Source organism: Hemibagrus wyckioides, linkage group LG22 (genome assembly GCF_019097595.1).
Source record: "Hemibagrus wyckioides isolate EC202008001 linkage group LG22, SWU_Hwy_1.0, whole genome shotgun sequence".
In the NCBI taxonomy this organism is placed as follows: domain Eukaryota; kingdom Metazoa; phylum Chordata; class Actinopteri; order Siluriformes; family Bagridae; genus Hemibagrus; species Hemibagrus wyckioides.
This window is the reverse complement of record NC_080731.1, coordinates 6,240,800-6,265,290: the sequence shown is the minus strand read 5'-3', so window position 1 is coordinate 6,265,290 and position 24,491 is coordinate 6,240,800. Positions and strand designations below refer to the sequence as shown.

At 39.2% G+C, this 24,491-nt stretch overlaps 1 protein-coding gene across 4 annotated transcripts in view; it reads right to left on the bottom strand.

The window, feature by feature from the left end:
- whrnb (whirlin b) overlaps positions 1-24,491 on the bottom strand; it is an 87,647-nt gene that overhangs the window by 21,360 nt on the left and 41,796 nt on the right. For all 4 annotated transcript variants that reach the window (XM_058375570.1, XM_058375569.1, XM_058375567.1 and 1 more), the window contains 3 exons: positions 10,775-10,980; positions 8,135-8,171; positions 899-1,090 (listed from right to left, as the gene is read on the bottom strand). In XM_058375570.1, the coding sequence (XP_058231553.1) occupies positions 899-1,090; positions 8,135-8,171; positions 10,775-10,980 (435 nt within the window). The remainder of the gene's footprint in view (positions 1-898; positions 1,091-8,134; positions 8,172-10,774; positions 10,981-24,491) is intronic.

The following is a 24,491-nucleotide window of genomic DNA, read 5'->3' as shown; positions in this document are numbered from 1 at the left end:
TCAGTTCTCCTGGTACTGCTCACAAATTTCTGCTAACTAGCTGTGTTAAATTAGCTTGTGTACTTCAACAGTAATTTCTAGAAATGGATAAATCTGAAAAATATGATATCAATATCACAAATATGAACACCAATGCCTGTTAGCATTTTTACACATACAACTTGACTGAAGGCACTTCTAAGTCCAAAATATTTACTGAATCTCTAATGTAACCCAGGTGTACTGAAGGTTGAACAGAACTACTGGGTTGTCCATAAGAATAACTTCACTGCATGCTTCTTAATGAGACGGTCTATATGTCATTAGTGTGCAAATGCTGCCAGAAAAAAAAGCTGGGTAGTAAATTTAAATTAAAGTTGAATCCATAGTATAGATGTTCATTCATCCATACCTCCATTATCCATCTATCTATTCCAGGGCACAAGGTGGTGAACACTATGGACAGGGTGCCAATGCATCACATACACACACACACACACACACACACCCCCATATGGTCAATTTAGAGATCCCAAACAGCCTATAATGCATATCTTTGGACTGGGGGAAGAAACTGGAGGAATCCTTGAAGAACACACCTGGATGGAGGTGAGAACCCTGAAGGTGTGAGGCAAACATGCTAACTACTAAGCCACCTTGCCCCTGGTGTTCATTCAACAGTCATTGCCTTATCAGCAAAGTTAGAAATTGTGTAAACTAACAGATTAGTGTAGGCACTGAAACAATAGCTTATAAATACTAAAACTTTAAGACTTCCAGGACTAAAATGCACAATGTACTCGTTCATCATCCTCACTAGTCATAAACTCAGAGCTATTTCTGGCACAGTTTCCGTGTCATGTTTCATGCAGCACTGAATCCAGACCCTCCCTCCCGAATTTGTTGTCTCTAGATGAACCTTGGCGTGTGTGTTGAAGAGCTCGAACAGGGCCATGGCGAGAGGCTCTACACCGATGTGGCCACTCTGGTACTCCTGGATGTAGTAGGTCATGGTCTGTCGCTCTGCCTCAGTCAGCAGCAGATAGGCCTGCTCATCCAAAGAACTCCGAGCCCCCATAAGTCCCGGGGCCAGAGCCGGAGACATCAGGGCCTTACAACACACAAGAAGCAAAGACATGTCAAAACAGGCAGAGGTTCTTTAGTTGAACTATCCATGAGGGAATGAGCCAATAGTTGCACCATGATACCATGCAATCATAAGAAAATAAAGGGGTGCAGTGGTGGCTCAGAAGTCAAGGCTTTGGGCAAATGGCTGGAAAATTCTGATGTTCTTCTGGTACTGCTACTGTTGGGCCTTTGAGGAAGACCTGTAACCTTGACCTAAAGTAACCTCTGCTCACTTCAAGTCAAACAAGTAACTGCTAAAAACAGAGAATGGAGGAAACGGAGCACTTTATACAAATTTATACAAATCCATGCTTGTGGCCATCACTGATGTGTAAACAAGGGTTGGAGGATGATTTTTGTTTTTTTGGAGAGTGGTTTTTGTTATCTGCTGAAGAATTCTGGATTCTGATTGGACAGAAATTGTTGATTCATTTTCTATAGCAACAGCAGTTCAAGCTCTAAGGTTTATAAAAATATCCTTGTTATAATAATTGCATATATATGTAGAGAGAGAGAGAGAGATAGATAGATAGATAGATAGATAGATAGATAGATAGATAGATAGATAGATAGATAGATAGATAGATAGATAGATAGATAGATAATATTTATATAAGGAGCCTCCATTCTTAGGGCTTTACAACAGTCTGAAGTAAAGCTGTAACTAAGTTTAAAGTCTTGGGAAAGACTTCGTTTGTTTGCTTTGTTTGTCTCTTGGTAGAATGACAAGCTTTCCATAAACAAAGATTTATGAATTTACTAACTTCAAGACAGAGAAAAAGAAGCTAGCGACATTATGACTGTTTACAGCTGCTATAACATAAGTGATAACAGGAACCACTTTGTTTCAAGTGATCCATTTTCTGTGATTGATTTGTTGCTTATAAAGTTTTATACATGATTCCCCTTGTCAGAGACTGTGATGAGGCTCTCGGCAACTTCATCTTGATACGCTGAGTCACTATAATGGTATAATGTTTACCTGAAGTATATCTGATCGAACAGCTGCTTCAGTGAAATGAAGTGTGTGTTCAGGTCAGTGTGTGGGCTTGAGTAAAAACACAGCAAACCGATCCTGAACCTGGTGTATGGCCAGACTTCTGAGGTCTCTCCACTCAACCAGAGCTAATATTAAGTACCACACGCCCTGGGGAATGAAAGGGCTCTATGAGTCACTCAGTGGCACTTATTCACTCGCTCACTTCCTCTGCTTCTGTGTGTCATTAACCCAATGTCCGCTGCCTCTGCAGAAAAACTCGCATCTCCTTCCTTCTCCTCTTTGACATTCTCCTTAATCAGAAGTACATTAGAACCAGCCGCAGGCTGAGACGCAGAGAGAAAGAGAGAGAGAGAGAGAGAGAGAGAAAGCTTTCACATTCTCTGGCTCTGTATGTCTCCTAGTGTTGCTGTTATTAGAAAAAGCAAGGGGGAGCAATTTATACTATTTTTAGCGACAAAAGCAGAGAAAGGACTTGTACCTGGAAAACATCACACATCAAATTACATCTAAAGAAATAAAACTGCAACCGGAAAAGATTGGATTGAACATTTTTTTCTGAATTAAATAGCCTACCCCCATAGCCTTGCCCTCCAGAACCTATTCCCTGGAACACAATCACTCTTCAAGGTAAAATGCCTTTTTAATATTTCTAACATTAACATCCTTTTAATTTCATTTTCTCCTAATTCAATTTGAAGAATCCTTTTTAAAAACATGATGGAAAAAAGTACAAAGGGCTGACAGAGAAGGGTACTGCTTTAACACAGCTGACTGAAATCCCTCCTCGCATCAATTCTCCAGCGAAACGGCACCCGATCCAGACGTCACCGCTCAGCTGGAATGAAGGCTAAGTACGGTCTAATAACCCATCTTCTGTCATTCAGTGCGCCGAACATTCTGGTGTAATCCGACAGCAGATGTGATCTGACCGCAGGCCCGTCACAGCCCTGTCTCACGGGGGTCGTTCTTCGCACTCCAAACTATAAATGTATAAATGAATGGTGCTATGATAAACGCAAAGTCAATCCTGACACTCATAACACACGCCGGGGGGGGGGGGGGTTGGATCTGTGAAATGTATATGCTGCTCAAGGGTAAAGCTCTAAACTAGGAGGAGTTTTCACTACCTCTATTGTGAAATCAATACATTATAAGCTTTGGCACACTGCATCTGTTCTTGTAAGGCTCTGAGCCAAGTCACTGTTAAGGCAATGCAATTTTCACTGTGTGAGTTTTGCACAGTTTTAAAATTAAATATTTCTGGTGAATATTTAATATTAAAAATAGATTTGTAAAAGTCCTTATACTGTTAAAATGTAATGAAAAATATAGTATTAAAATGTTCATATATATATATATATATATATATATACACTATATTGCCAAAAGTATTCGCTCACCTGCCTTGACTCGCATATGAACTTAAGTGACATCCCATTCCTAATCCATAGGGTTCAATATGACGTCGGTCCACCCTTTGCAGCTATAACAGCTTCAACTCTTCTGGGAAGGCTGTCCACAAGGTTTAGGAGTGTGTTTATGGGAATTTTTGACCATTCTTCCAGAAGTGCATTTGTGAGGTCACACACTGATGTTGGACGAGAAGGCCTGGCTCTCAGTCTCCGCTCTAATTCATCCCAAAGGTGTTCTATTGGGTTGAGGTCAGGACTCTGTGCAGGCCAGTCAAGTTCATCCACACCAGACTCTGTCATCCATGTCTTTATGGACCTTGCTTTGGTCACTGGTGCACAGTCATGTTGGAAGAGGAAGGGGCCAGCTCCAAACTGTTCCCACAAAGTTGGGAGCATGGAATTGTCCAAAATGTCTTGGTATGCTGAAGCATTCAGAGTTCCTTTCACTGGAACTAAGGGGCCAAGCCCAGCTCCTGAAAAACAACCCCACACCATAATCCCCCCTCCACCAAACTTTACACTTGGCACAATGCAGTCAGACAAGTACCGTTCTCCTGGCAACCGCCAAACCCAGACTCGTCCATCAGATTGCCAGATGGAGAAGCGCGATTCGTCACTCCAGAGAACGCGTCTCCACTGCTCTAGAGTCCAGTGGCGGTGCTTTACACCACTGCATCCGACGCTTTGCATTGCACTTGGTGATGTATGGCTTGGATGCAGCTGCTCGGCCATGGAAACCCATTCCATGAAGCTCTCTGCGCACTGTTCTTGAGCTAATCTGAAGGCCACATGAAGTTTGGAGGTCTGTAGCGATTGACTCTGCAGAAAGTTGGCGACCTCTTTGCACTATGCGCCTCAGCGTCCGCTGACCCCGCTCCGTCAGTTTACGTGGCCTACCACTTCGTGGCTGAGTTGCTGTCGTTCCCAAACACTTCCACGTTCTTATAATACAGCTGACAGTTGACTGTGGAATATTTAGGAGCGAGGAAATTTCACGACTGGATTTGTTGCACAGGTGGCATCCTATCACAGTTCCACGCTGGAATTCACTGAGCTCCTGAGAGCGACCCATTCTTTCACAAATGTTTGTAAAAACAGTCTGCATGCCTAGGTGCTTGATTTTATACACCTGTGGCCATGGAAGATTGGAACACCTGATTCTGATTATTTGGATGGGTGAGCGAATACTTTTGGCAATATAGTGTATATATATATATATATATATATATATATATATATATATATATATATATATATATATATATATATATATATATATATTGGGTTTTTATTTTTAGAAATTATTAAAATTCTATATTTCAATTTAATTTCTATTTTATTACCCATAGTTATGTTTTTTTTTCCTCATCATCCTTGCATCTTGCAATATAAATATCACTTACAATTTTATCTAAAAAAAAAAAAAAAATCTTTTTTAAAGAATAATACAGTGGATTGCATAAATATTTACCACGCTGACTTTTCCACATATTTTTATTATATTTTTATTATTTTATGGGATAATGATTCTATACAAACACTCTAGCTCATACTATTGAAGAAATCAATATTGCTTGCAAAATTGCTGACGGTTAAAAAAACACACAGAAGTAAATGTGTGATTGCATAAGTATTTGCCCCCCGTTGGTGTGAAACACCTGCATATGGTCAAGAAAGGATGAGCAGCATGTGAAATACTCAAACCATACTAACAAATAAATCATATTTTCTTCACCTTTAAACAAACAAATTGCTTGTTCTGCATCTGCGTTGTGGTTCTACATATTTTGTTGAATACAGCTGCATGAATGACAAGGTGTTCCTATTAAAGTGGCAATTGTAAAGGTCAAAGGAGGTTTATAGATCATTTAAGAGCCATATATATAAGTCTAAAAACAGTTTGACTTCTTTTGCCTAGAGGTTGATGGATCGTAAGGGTTTTAACTGCTCAGTGATACCTTCGCACTCTTGCCATTACTGTGTATCAAGGTTCAATGACAGACTCTGCACACTCACTCTATCCTAATAAAAGAGCTCCATGGGCCCAGGTCCCAAAGGGTTGGGGTGTGCGGGGGCCGTACGGAGAGCGGGGGGCTGATTTACGGGGCTATACTCTCCAAGGTTACTCCGGCTCTAATGCAATCTGTGGCTTGGCAGCCAGAGCGGAAAAAAAAAGACTAAAGACTTCAGATACCAAAACTTTCACTCCACTTTTACCTCCTTTATTTCTCCACCAAGCTCTTATAGCCTTTTTTGAGTCCAGCCTTCAGGGTCCAGAAAGCTGCTGACACATCAGTACTCCACCACTGCAGAGGCAGTGGCACCTCCTGCAGCGGAGCTTTAACCCATGCAGGAGCACCACTAGAACACTGCACTGTACATGGTCAGATTTAAACCAACGACGCTCTCTGGCTGTTTTAGAACGGATCACTGGTTTTATTTTACACCACATCTGATAATAAGAGTTACATTAAATCACCCCATAGCTATTGAGAGTGTAATTCTAGAAAACATACAGTGTGTGATGCTGTGTGGATGAGGAAGCTTCACTGATTCAAAAACCTGATAAATTTGCAGAAAGATCCAGAATGACACAATATTACAGAAAATAACGTTTAGGGTATAATTACATAAGCAAATAGTGTTTATAGTATAACTATATAAGTAAATCATGTTTATAAATATGTAAGTAAATATCATTTATAGTATACTATGTAAGTAAATAGTGTTTAAACTATAAGTATATAAGTAAATAGTGTTTATAGTATATAGTATGTAAGTAATGAGTACAGAAGCAAACAATTATTTATGAAGATAAAAATTAATGATAAAGATTGCAGTTAGGTCAACATGCCAAAAAAATATAAATAAAAATAAAAATCACAAAACAAAACATTTCAGTCCTTCCACTCTCCCTTCATTCCTCCACCCCTTCCTTCCTCCACCCCTTCCTTCCTTCCTTCCTTCCTTCCTTCCTAACCACCCCCTCCCTCCCTCCTTCCTTCCTTCCTGACCCCCTTTATTCCCTCCCTTCCTTCCTTTCCTTTCATGCTTCCTTCCTTCCTTCCTTCCTTCCAGATCCCCCTTATTCCTTCCATCCCTCCCTCCCTCCCTCCCTCCTCTTCCTTCCTCCCTTCCTTCCTTCCTTCCTTCCTTCCTTCCTACCCCCCTCCCTCCTTCCTTCCTTCTTCCCTCCCTTTCCTTCCTTCCTTCTTTTCCGCTTCATCCTTTCTACACTTTTTCTTCCTTCAATTTCCTCTTCACATCCTCATTGTTTCCTCTTTTCTTCCTTTTATTTTGCTATCTATTGCCTCCCATTTGAATTCTCCCCTTTTCATTTTCTCTCTTCGTCCTTTGTATTTCTTCCCTTCTAAATTTTATTCCATTTCATTCTGCCTTTATTTTCCTTTCTTTCTTCCTCATTCCTTTTACCTTCCCTTTCACCGTTCCAGTCTTCACTCCTGTTTAGTCGAGGCTAATTCCCACCTGCTAGCTGAGACTGCACCAGTGCATGGCAGCTACCAATCTGGGAGTGTGAAAGCGTATGCCTGGAGCCACTACATCTTTTCAGACTGCTATTACAATGTCATACAGGCGACCGGTTATACCCTCTCGGACCTGTAGCCAGGGAAAGCTGTGGCTTTGTATAACTAGGATAAAACCTCACAATACAAGTGGAGTTTGAGTTACAATAAATCTTGAAATTGAAAATATAGAAAGAGCGAAACAGTTAGCTATAAGTTAGTTATTGCTGTAGACAATTAGGCAAAACTTTTTATTCCTTATTGATAAATAGATTCGAAAGAAAGGACAGTAAAGAAAATAAAGGAAGAATTCAGCAGGATTAAAGGAAGTGAGAAAGTCTGCTCTGAAATATTTCCAGCTGTTGAAGGTGATACTTCACCCTTTTCCTTCACTGACCTCTGTGTTGATTACTGACAAATTAGTTTCTGTCAATTATAGCAAACGTCTATTAATATAACAGGCAATAAATGAGAATATCTGAACATGTTTTTCTCTTTATTTTCATCTTTATTAGATGTTAATTCCCAGTTTTGTTTCTCTTTGTTTGTTAAACCGGTTCTGGGAATATTACGGCATTTCCCAGTTCGATGGCAGATGACGTCAAATGCACGTTTGACACTGCTAGCTTTAACAGTGAATTGTTAAAATGTTAAAAAAAAAAAATGAATCGCACAACAACGGCTAATTTAAAAGATATCATTAAGGTGTAATATCCACAAGAGTGTCATGGGTCATCAATTTTTTTTGTTCTTATCTAGTGTCAGTGGTTGGTAGCCCCGCCCCTTTTCTGCAGCACTGAGTTCATGAAGTGTCCAACATTCCACACTTATGGATGAATAAGTGCATCATCCGGATACTTAAAGTGTACTTGTTCTCAATTTTGGTTCTCTACGTTCATGGAATATTAAGTAGGACGCAGGAATACATCCTGGACATGACATCAGTGCATCATAACAAATCACAATATCAGTGCTGATGTGTGTAAATCATCTCAGGAGGAACACAGAGCATTTTTTGAATATTTTACGAATTAAGGTGTGTGTGTGTGTGTGTGTCCTTGGTGTTACATATTACAGAATTTGCGTCTTACCTTTCCTGCGCTTCCTGCACCAGCATCTCCTGACACACTGCAGGGAAGAGAAATATTGTCAGCTTATTGCCATGAGGCACTGATTGATATCATGATGCCAATTAATGTCTCACCGAGGTAAAGCGCAATGTTGCAATCATAAAACAATTGCTATGCGTCTGAAATATTCCTAGACAACAGTCTGCTGTCTGCCTCGGGCGTTGCAGCGCATAAGTGGAACGGAGCGTGGCACTCGAAGCCACCTTGGATATCTAGAGGAGCACTTTGGAAATGAGCACCTCCTGGGGTTCTCAATCAACCTGACTCCATTAGGATAGGAGGAGAGCTGGAGGGAGAGAGTCGAGAGTGCCGGCAGCTTGCGATCTATAACCGTGCACTACACACTCACACACACTCATAGAGACACACAATCACGCATATGACGTGTATGTGTTTTTGTGTGCAGTGAGTCATTCAACAACAGCGTCTAAAACCAACTCAAAAAGCAGCCACAGCTATTCTGAGGTGCTTCGTTTTCATACAAAAGAGCAACAGCAGGCACTGACCCAGATTTCATTTTATATTCAACAACTTGGCTTTAACTGAATGTCGGGGAAACTTGGGAATATATTTTAGCTTAAAATGTCATGGTTGTGTGATCTCTTTATAAATTCCCAGCCTCAAATTCAGAAATCGGACCAGTGACTGACATCAGATTTTTTTTTTTTGTTATTCAAAAAGGGGAATAAGGAATTGCTACAGGAAGTGGAATTTTTTTCCTCCCACTTTTACTTGAAAGAGAGACTGAAACACAGTACTAATAACTGTTAATAAGTCCATAAAGAATGATCTGTAACAGTAATTATTATTATTATTATTATTATTATTATTATTGCTGTTATTTATTTATTTATTTATTTATTTATTTATTTAATCATTGCAATTATTATTATTGTTGTTGTTGTTGCTGGTATTTATTTATTTATTTATTTATTTAATCATTGCAATTATTATTATTATTATTATTATTATTATTATTATTATTATTATTAAACATTTGTCTTTTGTTATTTAACAGTAAATGATTCACACGTCAATGCAGAATATTTGATACTCACTGCTACACTTAGACACTGGGCTACTGCAATATTATCAGGTACCAGATAAGGCTTAGCTACAGGGAATGAATGTTATTGTGATGAGGATTTAATCTGTAGTTATTATTAAAGAGCCATAGTTTGGGAGCGGGAGAAATTCAAGGCTCAGTAATTACTGCATAAGACTCGATAATTACTGCAAAGATAATAAAGAAAAGAAACTCCCGCTAATGTATTTAACATCTGAGCATTTAACTACCAGGTCTTAGTAGATAATAGGAATAGGATAAGAGTTAATGAAGAACAACTCATTCATTCCTGATTAGTTCCTGTATAGTGACCTAAGAGTTGCGCTTTAAAGAGTCACTGTCCTTACGACTGTATAAGCTGGATGTGTGATATTTATCTGTGCTGGGAAAAAGAACAGAAAATCACTGTTGACGCTGTGTATTCCACCATCTATTCTATGAATTTTTTTTACATTTTTTCAGTAAGATTTCATTTACTAAACAGAAGTATGAGCCATTTCCCAGTTCGATGGCAGATGATGACACATGCATGTAATGCAATGCCGCTAGCCTCAGAAAGATTCGGTGAATATTAAAAATGTTCAAACAATTAAACAATTTAAAAGACATCTGTAAGATTTAATGTCCACAAGAGTGCCGTCGGTCATCTTATTTTTTCATTATAATGTTCGTTCTAATCTAGCATCAGTGGTTGGTAGCCCCGCCCCTTTTCTGCTAGGTAAGCAAAGCACTGAGAGCCCAACATTCCACACTTGGTTTTTTTACGGATGAATAAGTGCATCATCTGGATACTTAAAGTCCACAATTATCAGTGTGAACATACAGCTCACACTGTTTTTACTACACTGTGAAGTAGAATAGTGCGTACGTATGCGATTTGGGTCGCCCCAGTAAAGCTTTACTTTAAGACAGCGTGTCTAGTCTTATCCGTAAAGGACTGGTGTGGGTGCAGGTTTTCCATCCAACTGAGCAGAAGCCACACCTCCAGGTGTCAGGCACTATATATTGTTTAATTTACGATGCATTAACTGTTAACTAATAATAACAAAATACTCCATCTGAAACAGTAGTCCTATCATTAACAGGATATTGTATATTATGGTAGCTCAATTGGTTAAGGCTCTTTGTTGTTGATCAGAAGATCAGGGTTCAAGCCCCAGCATTGCCAGGCTGCCACCGTTAGGCCCTTGAGCATGGTCCTCAACCTTCCCCTGCTCCAGGGGCGCTGTATCATGGCTGACCCTGCGCTCTGACCCCAAGGATAGAATATGCGAAGAAAGAATTTCACTGTGCAGTAATGTATATGTGACATATAAAGGCTACTTAACTTGATGGTGTATAAAATGATGCTCTGTTGTAATCTAACATACACTACAGATGTGGTTCAGAAAGCACTTATGTACACTTTGACGTAACTACCACAACTTTACCATGTGATTGTTCTGGATCTTTTCCAGAATTGAAAAGAGATACAGCATGAAAAGAACAAGTAAATAATTAGTGAGAAAAGCAGCAGAAGATCCTGATCGGCTCACCTCAGGGCAGCGCTGGCCGAGCTCTCTGCGATTTGCAGGCTTGAGATCCACTTGGTCTCGTCCACTACGGTGCGAGCATGAGGAAGTCGTCCGACGTCCTTTACGGTCATCAGCATGTGGCGCGAGCTCTTGAGGATCTGCACAGCCTCATCGTGGGCAATGCTGCGGAAACTCAGCCCGTTCACCTCCAGAATCTGATCTCCAACCTGCAGCCCAGGAAACAGAAAACAGGAAGTGATTTTAACGAAATCGCTAAAGTTGGTAAGAAAGACATTTCAGGATTCGTATTCCTCCACTCGTCAGCGGTCAGCACATACGATTCTACTTCCTAGTTCGTTACTGCAGTAGAGTTAGTGACTTCATCAGCAGATACACCAAACAATTTTTTTTACTTGAATGTAACTGCTTGTCGGATGAAGATGAAAAGAAAGAAGGGAAGCAGAAATTAAAGGCGATGTACAGGTCATTTACAGACGCCTTTATCCAGAAAGACTTACATTCATCTTATTTATACAACCAGTATACTAACCAGTTGCTCAAGGGTTCAAAAGTAGCAGCTTGGTGGCTTTAGGATTTCATTCACAACCTTCTCATCAGTGGTCCAATGTCTTGAGCTAGTACTTCCCTATAGCTACACTCAGTTTATAGACCATCAGCTCATTGGCTAGCTACAGCTGAGAACACAAGTTTATGCTGAACCTGCAAAATATTAATAATTTATAATAAGAAATAAGAGGGATCTGAAATGAAAAATAAGATCTTTAAATAAAATAATAATAATATACTGTATGTAAACATCTTATTCAGGGATGTGTAAATAAAAAACAAACAAACTACATTTTATCTTATTTCTTTCAAATTATTAACATTTTGCCGATTTAGCAAAGGGATGTAAACGTATGACATCAGCTGTAGCTAGCCAATAAGATGATGGTCTACAAACTGAGGGGAAATAGTAACTCATCGGTTAAGATGTTGAAGAAGGTTGTGAGTTCAAGTCATAAAACTGCCACTTTTGGGCCCTTGAGTTGTATAAATAAGGTAAATGTATGTAAATGAAATAAAGACGTCTAGAAATGTAGCTTCTGCTGTGTCTATATCCACTATCACATCAAAAAACAAACAGATAATTTATCCATTTGGTGTCTGAAATGTCACCTACGAAATTATTATAGTCTTGTTTATCGAACTGTTGTATAAAAGCAATATTGCACTTGTGGTAATGTTTATACGAGCATCGCCACAGCGTAGGCACAGAGCCACAGCTAATCATAAATGTAAAATTGATTGTTTTACATCAAGAAATAAATATAAATATCGAGTAACTGATTATGTGGGAATTAAACTGATTGTGTGATAACTGATATGTGGTCAGAAGGTGCTGATATTATTCATCAGCTTTTGACCAATCAGAATTGAACAGAAGTGTGATATAATGATGAAATAAATTTTCCTTCACATTTAAAAATATATATTTTTTGCTATCATTCACAAATACATGTACTGTAAATGGGTGTTCAGGAGAAAAGTCACTTTGATTATAATAAGAAATGCGCACGTCTCTTCTTATTGTTTCGCGTGTTTCTGTCCAATCAGAGAGTGCCATTCCGTTTTCAATAAGATTCGCATTAAAGCAGGCTGACCTTTAACCACGACGCATTACAGGTTCCCGAGTTTGCTTTTAGAAATCGATCTCATGGCATGTTATGGAGTGTTACTTTATAACACATCAGCGAAACACATTCGAGCAACTATCACACAATCAATGCACCTCTAACCGAGTGCTGCATCCAGAAAATGAGGCTCAAGTGGAAAAGTTATCGATTCGATAAACAGTGAGAGAATGTCGCTCGGCCCGCAATGCAGCTTCCTGCAAGGAACCTATAAGCAGCCTGATAATCCAGTATCGGAGAGCAGTTTGTATAGCCGTAATCAGCTCTCGGTCTCTCGGCTCTGCGTCTAACCCTGTGAGGACACGGAGACCGCTTCAGGGAGCTGACGCTGCCTTCCCACCGGATCAGCCAATCACGAGCCGCGCACAAAAGAGCCCGATCTCTCAGGCTTAATGAAATGCAAGCTGCTAAAACAGCAAACGCTGGAGATGTTCTAACAGGTCAATAGGGAAATCAATGTAAAGAGAAGACTCCGTGAAATCTTCTTACAGGCGGAGGACGGCAGTCAATAGGCCCAGATGGTGTTCATTTCATAGATATTGAACAAATTCAATAGTTCTGACGTTTCCAATTAAAGATTCTTGGAATTTCCTTGGCGGAATAAGAGATAACGTCAAAGTGTCCTTATAAAGTAAAAGCTTATACCGTGGTTGCTTAGCAACAGCTCATTTGTTTTTGTCAGGCTTATAGCTGGATGAGATGATCTAGCAAAGGTATATCACACTGCACTGAAGTCTATAAATCATTCCTTTCTGTGTCATTAATATTAATAATTCAACTATAAGACATTTTAAAAGTATTGGGTAAAATGTTAAAAAATAAACCACACATTCAGCTCATTTAAAAGACATTTCTAAGGCGTCTTGTACACCCGAGTGTTGTAGGCCATATTGAATAGCCCCGCCCCTTTTAAGCTATGTAAATAAAGCATGCAGTGCATGAAGCGTCCAAAACTCCATGTTCGGTGTATAGGGTTGAATAAGCGCATCATCCGAGTACTTAAAGTGCACTTCCCCTTCTTGTTGGAACGCACCACTCACGTTATTTATACTCCATTATCATATAATACATTATTTATAGTGCACAAGATAATATCTTATATCACATTTGCACTGTTGTGTCATTAATATTCCTGTGGAACATCAGTCTTGACATTTTCGTAAATGATTAAACCTTTTATGTTGGGTTTAATTTCGCTGAAAGTAAAAATGCTTGAAAATATATTTTGATTTACAGCTGGGTGACATCACATTATATCACTATATATTAACTATAAACTAGATTATATTAACTTTGTGACTTATTCTGATGAGTATCCAGAATATCGCCTGAACTTCTGATTATTATCTAATTCATTTTCTCTTTTCATCCTTTTATTTGTACATTTTTGGTCAATTTAATTTCTCATAACATCATTCGTCTGTTTCCTAAATGCTTTGTTACGTTTTTTTTTTTTTGTTGATAGATTGGTGGCGTGGGCGGTCTATTCTATTTTTAGCCCCAAGCTTGGTGGCACGACTTCCTGTGAGGACCCTTGACATGGAATGCTTGGCTTGGGTCAGTTCTTTGTAAGCAGTCATACAGTTTCCATACGCTTCGTAACGGATTATCCGCGTTTACATTATTTCTTATAGGAAAATCCGTATCGCAATAGAAATTTTCACCTTCAGAACGAATTAAATTCGTACACCGAAGGTTCCACTGTATTTCTGAAAAACCATTGAGACAATGTCGAGTGTTAAAGGCGCTATACAAATAAATTGATCTGAATTGTATAGATATATAAAAACCTTAGATGGCTAGTTTATTGCTAATGCTACTACCCCAATATTATCTGCTGCTGTTGCTCTGCTGTAAATGAATTCAGCTAGAGCAGAACAGAACCTCTGTAAGCACTGTAGCTGGAAAAGCTGGACAAGTAGCTTTATTATGAACTTCACAGAGGTGAGGGATGATGTTACAAACATGGCAGATTCCCACTTAGATACCAAAGGCACCATGAATACAGCATGACATGATGGGACAAAGTGTGAAAGGTGACTGTTCTGAACATTAGTAAGGATATGCCAGGGGTCTGTACACTTAATTCCACATGTTTAATCAGTCCACGTTGGTCCCATCTCTTCTCCAAGCCCTTAAACAAGCACTAATTTGCTAGATCCCAGGATTATAGTGTTTGTACTGCTGTACTCACTCATGTCTCTCTCTAACAGAGATTCTGCTGGATTCTTAAGTACTCCTAGATACTAACGTACAATAGGATACGTTTCTGAAGCCGCTTCCGAAGCACTTCTGTAAGGCGTAAAAAATGTGTTTGTGCAGTTTAGATGGCAGATCTTTTTTCTTTCTTTGTTGAACTTGAAAATCAATAATCACATGGAGTGATGGGATGTATCTTTTATTTTTAACAGCCGGTTGTCCCTGTCAGCGCCGGGACAGAAAGAGAGAAGACTTATTTTTTTGTCGCTGCTGGCTGAGGATAAGTGAATTGAGAATTCTACGGTGTGAGATCGTGTTGGGGGTTGGAGCCAAGGCAAAACATTGTACATGAACACATATTTTCTGAATTGCTCTCACTTTTTGGACTAGTCTTTAGCATGCACAAAAGTGTGTCCATTTGGGTTCTAGAATCCTAAGGTTCTTTACTTAGCCCATGGATCCTTTAAAAGGTTCTATAGCAACAAGAAAGAGCATTTTGGGAACAAAGAGGTCTTCAGGCTACACTTAAATTTATGCATTTATATTATTCTGCTATTCAATTCAATTCAATTCAATATATTTCTATAGTGCTTTTAACAATGGAAACTGTCCCAAAGCAGCTTAACAGAAATATAAATACATGCAATAAAAGTTATAAAGTTTAAAATTAAATTACAGTGGAACCTCGGCATACAAATTTAATTCGTTCTGGAGGCGAGTTCTTAAGGTGAAAGTTTGTTTCCATTTAAATATTTCTTCAAGTATCAAACCCCTCTCTGAGATGCATCTAAAATTTGAAGGTGTTTATATATATATATATATATATATATATACTCTGAAAAAAATATATTTTTTTAACTATTTAACCACTAAAATAACCAATATTCTAAATCTTTAACCAATAAATCCGCAATATATTCATAAAATCCTAAATACGTTTAAAGAAAAAAAAAAAAGTTATTTTTTTCCACACAAATCTTTCTATCTTCAAGTAAAAGGTGATATCAAACCCATTTCTGCTCTCTGAGACACATCTAAAATTTGGTGCAAGATAAAATTATTTATTCATTTATTTATTTGTTAATTAAACAGAGTACTGGTAAGTTTTATATTATTATTCTATATACATCCTATAAAGAAGGTTCCATATAGAAGCTTTTCTTCTAAGAGCGTAGAATTTTATGAAAGTCTAGGATGGACGGATGAATGGATGGACGGATGGATAGATGGCACGGACATTTAGTAAAGGTCAATATTACTTTCATATCGAGTTGGTTAAATAATTGCCAGGTGTCAATGGGGTTTGGGATGGATTCAGGAAGCGAGCAGAATGAATGGGGAATTATCAAAGAGAGGACAAATCATCTATCGTTTTTTACACCGGGGTGGTTACTGCCTCGCTTTTATTTTCCTCTTTGTTCTGCCCTGTGCAGAGAGAAGACCGGGAGGGAGATTAGATATCGATGCATGCATGTTTGTTCTCCTTTTTTGTGTTAATGCAGAGGACTCAGCAGAGGAAGCGAGCTGTAATAAGTTGATGTACAGTACAGAAGAATGAGAAGAAAAAAATGAAAGACAGCATGTGATTTAATACTCCCAGTATCTCAGAGATCATTGTTGTCAAGCTTCTTTCATCTTTATTCTTTTTTATATGGAATGGATTCCTGCATTATCTTTACACATCTATACACAGTGCACGCCTTTCCCTGGTAAGGGTCGATTGCTCTTTTCTTAATCTCTGTGCTATTTCCACTACTCACTCTTGCGTCTCTAAATCCCTTTTTGCTTTGAAAAGTGGAGCGTCTGCTTAGGACCAACCCTCAAGGACTCACTCTCTTTCTTAGTCGCTCTCTTCTCCACAATAGCACTAACCTGATTCAAGGCAAGGCTCGGCTATCTGGTGGAGATCTACAGCACTACTCTATTTTTCCCCCCTCAGTGTTCTCCAGCTGGTCATAAAACACACAGGAAAACAAACTGTACTATTATACCACACCGGAGAGCACTCACACACACATGAAAAAAAAAAGGTCCTCCGCCTCAGCAGCAGCCCGACATCCATCTCAAGGTCGGTCCAGACGGCAGCGGCGGCGTCTGACTGATAAACATGTCTACCCAGACGCGGCTGCGGTCATATCCAGCCGTGCCGTGATGGGGCCAGACGTTAATTAGACCCAGCATAGAGCCCTGCAGATGGGACAAACACTTGCGCATCAGTCAAGATAAGTTCCTCTGAAGTTCATACACGGATGGAGAAAGAGCGGAGCTGTCAACTATCGTCTGGGGTCAATTCATTTAACCTGACTTTCTCCATCAGTTCTCCATCACACCTGAGATGTGTCTTCTTCATTTGATCTAGTTTTATTCAGCGCTGGTTCTCATATATTGATGAACAAACTTAAACTTTAACGCAAGGCTGGGGCAAGAAAAGTAAACACAGCCATGCTTTAGATTTATAAGTAATGCAGCTTTCCTTCACAAGCTTTCCATTCAACTGTCAGACATAACAGATTTTTGTTCAGTGGGAGAAAAAAAAAATCAATACATTTTTCTTTCTTTCTTTCTTTCTTTCTCTTTCTGACCTGTAATTTCAAGCTTGTAACCAAACAGTTCAGGTACATCTGTGCTGCAGTTCTCTCTCAAGTAGAACTTATGCACACGATTCGAACCTGCTTGGTTAGAAGTTGTTGAATAATTTTCCATGACAGAAGTGCTGACAGGAGTCAAAGATTAAGGCACTGGTTCTAATATGTTGAGATGTAAATCCTGCATTTGCATTTCTGCCATATTGCCATGCTGCTATACATTTGTAACAAACATATATGTTATTAGATACCTGGTTTTCTCAAGTTGGCACATCACATTTCATTTTGTTTTCGTTGCACATGTTTTTTTTTGTCCTGTCTTGTGTTGTTTTTTGTACTTCTGTACTGTTTCTGCACCATCTTGTCTTTGCACTGTTTGCAATTTATGTAGCTAGGACAAATGTCTGTCCTTAGCTCTGTGTTTTTGTTCTGTTTGTAATTAGAAATGAAATAGAAATAGCCTTTATTTGTCGCATATACATTACTGCACAGTGAAATTCTTTCTTCACATATCCCATCCTTGGAGGTTGGGGTCAGAGTGCAGGGTCAGCCATGATACAGCACCCCTGGAGCAGAGAGGGTTAAGGGCCTTGCTCAAGGGCCCAACAGTGGCAACTTGGCAGTGCTGGGGCTTGAACCCCCGATCAACAACCCAGAGCCTTAACCACTCAAGCCACCACCGCCGCTAATTATATGTTGTTTATATAGCACCAGGGTCCTGGAGAGATGATGTTTCATTTCACTATGTACATATAGCATCAGCTATATGGGATTGAAATGACAATAAAAGCTTCTTGACTTGACTTGATTTGGCAGACGTCCTTATCCAACTTACAATTTATTTCATTTTATACAAGTGAGGGTTAAGGGCCTTGCTCAGGGGCCCAGCAGTGGCAGCTTGGGGGACCTGAGATTCAAACTCAGAACCTTCTGATCACCCCTTTAACCACTAAGCTAGCACATCCCATAAACCTCATAATAGACATATTAAAAAAACATATTATTTAACAAATAACCTGAATAATTTGTATATAGTTTGGTATAAGCGCTGACATGTAAGCTTTCTGTCAGGAAACAGCAACATTTATATTTTTAACTTTATGGAAGGAGTCTCCAGTGTCAGCTCTTCTGGCAACAAATAGAAAGTTTTCCGTCTGAGGAAAGGGAAAGTCTGGTGATTTCAGTGAAGGCTAAATGAGATGAGTGCATTTCAGACTTTTTATTGCGAAATTGCACATTTTTATTACTGAGAGTTTTATGTTATTGCCAGTTGTTATTTTTAATTTTGTGCCATTTGGAGACATTTTGTGGCATTTGCACATGTTCTTTTGTGCTGGATTTTTTTTTTTTTGTCTTTTTTGTGCCATGTTTTTTTGTGCCATCTTTTAGCTATTTCAGGAGGCTGTCTGCTTTTTTATGCTTTGTGCCATTTCTAGAGGCATTGTGTCATTAGGAGAGGTTTTTTGCCATTTGGAAATGTTTTTACCTCTGTTCAGAGAGCCTTGGACAAAAGTTTAGTGGTTGAAGATATATATATATATATATATATATATACACTGCATTTCATTGTGAACCTAATATACATATATATATATTTATATCATCATATATATATAAAATAAATATTGTTTTTGGTGGTTTTGGATCTTTTTTCAAATTGTGACAGATGAAGTGTATAACACTGATGATCTCCTCATCATGGGACCTGTTAGTGGGTGGGATATATTAGGATATTAGGCAGCAAGTGAACATTTTGTCCTCAGAGTTGATGTGTTAGAAGCAGGAAAAATGGACAAGAGTAAGGATTTGAGCGAGTTTGACCAAGGGCCAAATTGTGATGGCTAGACCACTGGATCAGAGCATCTCCAAAACTGCAGCTCTTGTGGGGTGTTCCTGGTTTTGGATATTTTCTCAGATATTATCCCAGTAGGCTAGGGTAAAAACAGAAAAACAGAAAGACTTATGAAAAACTACAATTTCCTTAAACCCTGAGTGTCTCCTTTCATACTCTGGAGCTGTGCCATGACAAAGAAATACAATATTAAATACACAAACCCACAAAACACCCACAAGATGGAAATTCAATATTTTGGCCTCGGGTAACAAAAAGTTAATCAAATACAAACAGCAAAAACTATTGTGCAAAAATCATCTTGGGTATCTTATTTCTTTCGCACGATTTTTCTTATAGGTGTTCATTTTGTGGCATCTGAGAATAAATAAATAAACATATTTACATTTCCGCTAAAAAATTACACAGATTGTCAGTAAAAAGCAACTTATAATTTTTTTTTTTTAAATACATAATGAAGGCTGTGGGGTTTTGCGTGCAAAATAACGAAGAAAGTTCGAACAAATTCCCGAGAAAAACTATGATAGATTTTCCAATATAAAATGAAACCTACCAGTTTCTTTCCTTTTAAAACCAAGACCACTATTAAAAAAAGAGCTGTCACACCAAATACTTTGTTTAATTACTATGTACTGCTTTATAAAATAATTTTTTGTTTAATTTAATTATTATTAAATGCATCTTTGCTTTACATCATCTCTCAGAAAGACTTGTGTTGTACTTTAAATCCAATATTTAATGAATATATATTAAATTGATCTGCGTCTATGACCTTTATTATGACCTTTCTCCACCTAGGGTACAAATCACGTCCAACAAAGTCTCGGTATGTGACGTGTGTGTGTGTGTGTGTGTGTGTATTCTAGCAGTGCAGACACATTGATAAAATGCTGGTTATCGACCCGGGAGCTTCACATTCCCACTGGGAGGGCAAAGCCAATCAGATAGCTGTCTCAATTCTCACACAAATAAAGTAACAGCAAAAAGAAACACCTCCACACAGTCAGGTAGATCGTTATTACTACCAATCTGCTTTATGGGACAACGTCACTGTGTCCAGCACCCCACTAAAAGCATTACTCACAACTGGCCAAGAGGGAAAGATTTACGCCGCCTCTAAAGGAGGCAGTTTGTAATTCTGAGCTCCCTGCTGGCTGCAAGGCGAGTAACTAAAAACATCCGGCTTTTTCCCAATACTCTTCACAGCACCTCTTCGACTTGTCAATCCCAAATCCTTAGGCTCCTAAACTGAAACTCGATAAAAGCCCAGCGCCGAGCAATTCAAAATATAAAATAAGGGTGTATATATTTTTTTCCTTTTTGTATTCGTTGAGAGCTTGATGTAAAACTTGAAACGTCAGTTGTTTATTTCATCTTGAACAATTTGCAAGAACTTTTATAAACACAAATACCTTTGATTTTGTCAGATTTTGGCCTGGTTTGATGCAGCACAGGTGAAGAGGAGTCATTGTACCTCAGATCATTTTCTACTATTCTATCCATCCACGGTTATTTTTAACGTGGAATATCTGCAAAACAAGATACTACCTGTTATTACTTATGTAAAAGTGGCTACAAACTGTCTGTAAGGGATGTTGAGATGGAGCCATGCGCAGAACAAACAATAGTAAAGGTATCCAAAAATGTTAGACAAAGGCAGAGTCTGTAAATCAAATCAAATCAAATCAAAAGCAAAAATCCAGTAAGCAAAGAACAGGTCATACACACTGGCAAAATGAAAGAAGAAATACAAGGCTTGGTACGTAGATAATACTAATGATATTTCGCGAAGGTATGTTTGGTGTGAGTGTGTTTATACACTGATCAGGCATAACATTATGAGCAGTGAGAGGTGACGTGAATAACACTGATGATCTCCTCATCATGGCACCTGTTAGTGGGTGGGATATATTACACAGCAAGTGAACATTTTGTCCTCAATGTTGATGTTAGAAACAGGAAAAATGGAAAAGCGTAAGGAATTGTGATGGCTAGACCACTGGATCAGAGCATCTCCAAAACTGCAGCTCTTGTGGGGTGTTCCCGGTCTGCAGTGGTCAGTATCTATCAAAAGTGGACCAAGGAAGGAACAGTGGTGAACCGGCGACAGGAGTGATGGGCGGTCAAGGCTCACTGATGCACGTGGGGAGCGAAGGGTGTCAGAACACACAGTGAATGACGGGTCAGGTCAGCAAAAGAGGGAGCAACACAATGTTAGGCAGGTGGTCATAATGTTATGCCTGATCAGTGTATGTCCATAATTCCAGAAGTGAACCCAGTGAACCAGAAGTCTAGTATTCAAGTGAGTTCCCTCCACTGGGTGGGAGGAGGCATTGTGGGTGCATTTGTGTCACCGTCGCTCTGTCGGCATCCTACTTAGACAAAAAAAGAGCAGCTTGTGACAACGTCCTCTGCTTTAGCTTTCACTGTCACAAAGCACCAACACTAGAAGAGCTCCTCCCAAAAACATTTAATAACCATCCCCTCACATGACACAATTTTTTTCAAATCCATTTACATGCATCATAAAAGTCCCTGTGAATGAATGACTTCTAGCTACACCTATTGTCAGAACTGATCTTACAGACAATTAATCAACACCTTTTGACTAATCGGAAAAGGAGGCTGTGAGGAAATATGCGCCAAGACACGTGCAGTGTCAGCTGAGGCAGCTTTAACGAAACAGATCCAAATCGATCCAAAGCAAACAATCTAAACTGGCAGGCATCTAAAGTCAGGGTCAAAATACAGGCACAGGTCCAGGTGATCTGCAAACAGCTCAATATGGGGAGGGCAATAATGCAAAATATAGGACATGGAAACTAGAACAAACCAGAGGATCATAAACATGAAAAGTTTGGTGAATGAAAGTGTCTTTTAAAGTCTGTGGTGTGTGTGTGTACTGATCAGGTATAACATTATGAGCACTGAGAGGTGAAGTGAATACGACTGATGATCTCCTCATCATGGCACCTGTTAGTGGGTGGGATATATTAGGCAGCAAGTGAACATTTTGTCCTCAAAGTTGATGTGTTAGAAGCAGGAAAAATGGACAAGCATAAAGATTTGAGCGAGTTTGATGAAGGGCCAAATTGTGATGGCAGATAGACGGCTGGATCAGAGCATCTCCAAAACTGCAGCTCTTGTGGGGTGTTCCCGGTCTGCAGTGGTCAGTATCTATCAAAAGTGGTCCAAGGAAAGAACAGTGATGAACCGGTGACAGGGTCATGGACGGCCAAGGCTCATTGACGCACGTGGGGAGAGAAGGCTGGCCCGTGTGATCCGGTCCAACAGACGAGCTACTGTTGATCAAACTGCTGAAGAAGTTAATGCTGGTTCTGATAGAAAGGTGTCAGAACACACAGTGCATGATGGGTCAGGGCTGTTTAGGCAGCAAAAGGGGGACCAACACAATATTAGGCAGGTGGTCATAATGTTATGCCTGATTGGTGTATGTTTGTGTGTGGTGAACACCGGTATTTTCAATCAGAAGCTCAGTGCCTCAGGAGGTAAGTGTGTGTTCTGGGCAGTGTAGTCCATGGCGGCCATGTTTGTAGGATGTGGTGCTTACTGGGATGTGGAGAGTTTGGATTGTTGTGCTGTGGTATTCTTTATTACTCTTATCTCTGTTTCAGCTCATGTGGAAGTGTTGTTGTAATGAACAACTACATACCTCCGACAATTTTTCTCCTAGATTTTGTTCACCTCACCATTGGCCAGCTGCTTTACACTGCTGCTGATGCTGCATCACAGGGCAGTGTAACAGCATGGTATCTAACCTCTGTCAAATACCTGATCTCACAGACATGCATGATTGGCTAGTGTCACTATGACTGAAAGAGGAGAGAGAGAGAGAGAGAGAGAGAGAGAGAGAAAGATAACATCCCTCCCACCTATACACCGTGGCCAATTTTTCTCTCTTGGCTCTCGGCCATAGATGGTTGTAAAATCACTGGGATTCGATACGACTGGCACTTTTCAGTCACGCCACTCTGGAGCTGGACCTCTACTATTCTTTGCAGATAAACTGTGAAGCAGAGCTAGCTTTTAATCTATTCCATTTAATTTCATCTTTCTAATTATTTAGACTGATTATTTACATGAGATTTTTTTTGGCCGCAGTGTGGATGGAAGTGAATTCTGTAGGACGATTGGTGACCACTAGTCCAGGATAGGAGTATTAAAAGTACAACGTGCAGCTTTAAGAGAAGACAGAGAGAGAGAGAGAGAGAGAGAGAGAGAGAGCAGTTTGTAGGACAGGCTTATAATGAATAGCCCTAGGAACTACAGTATGCAAATAAAGGAAAGTGGATTATGTTTGCTCTTACTGCACTGCAAAAGCCTTGTAGTCTGTATTAGTGAGATTGTGCAGGACTTGTGTAAGAGTGTGTGTGTGTGTATTCTGGATACGTATTTCTTTGTTGATGTATGAGGCCATGCCTTCTGTACATGACTCCGCATTCTGTATCACTCAATTTCTATGACTTCAGCTTCCAAATCTCAGCTGGAAAATTTTCTTTAGTACAATATTACTTCCTTTCTGTCTATTATATATATTTTAAAAAGCGACCTTGGGTATATGATATGCGCTGTATAAACTGAATGGAAGAATAAATAAAGAAAGAAACAAATAAACAGATCGAATCTCTCCTTGTGACCTTGCGCATCATCACACAGCTCAGTTCCACCATTTTAAAAATAAATTCTGCTTTTTTTTATTGTTACGCTGGAGTTTGTTTTGTTTTTTTGTCAGCTCCCCTGTGACTTTCCCAAATCAGAACAATCCCACTAAAGCCTCTTTTGTTTCAAAATAGCATTCAAATGAAAACAGCAGCAGCTGTTCATTAATATTTTCATAGTAGCACAAAGACCTGGAGAATGCTGATGTCTGTTTCCAGACCTGAGAGACGTGCTTCGGCATTAGCAAAAAAAAAAAAAAAATAGAGTTAAAATTTTAGCTGTCTTTCACAACACAAGCAGATACAGCTTCAGGCCCCGAAACCGTATTTACAGGAAGTGTAAGGTAGAGAATGAGGAAAGAGAAAATAGAAATGTAAGCATTCTTACATCGTATTTGCTGCTCCAACGTTTCATCTCTAATGAGCTGATTATTCCATGGAACAGACCGGCTCATGAAATGACACAGTGGTTCACAATGAGAAGGGAATTACATCCTCCAACAGCCAGCAAAGCAGTAGCACAGACACTCTGAGAAACACTTTCAGATAAAATAACAAGAAAGTTTATTGTTGGGAAAAAGATTAATCTAGCTCTTTTAGGGTTATTTTTTCCCCTCTTGGGCTGTCAAACAAGCATTTTTGTGAACCATAAAGTATTCATTAAATATTCTCCATTCATAATATTGAGTATTATAAAAGATTTAAAAAGAGCCCATATGGGCTTAACTT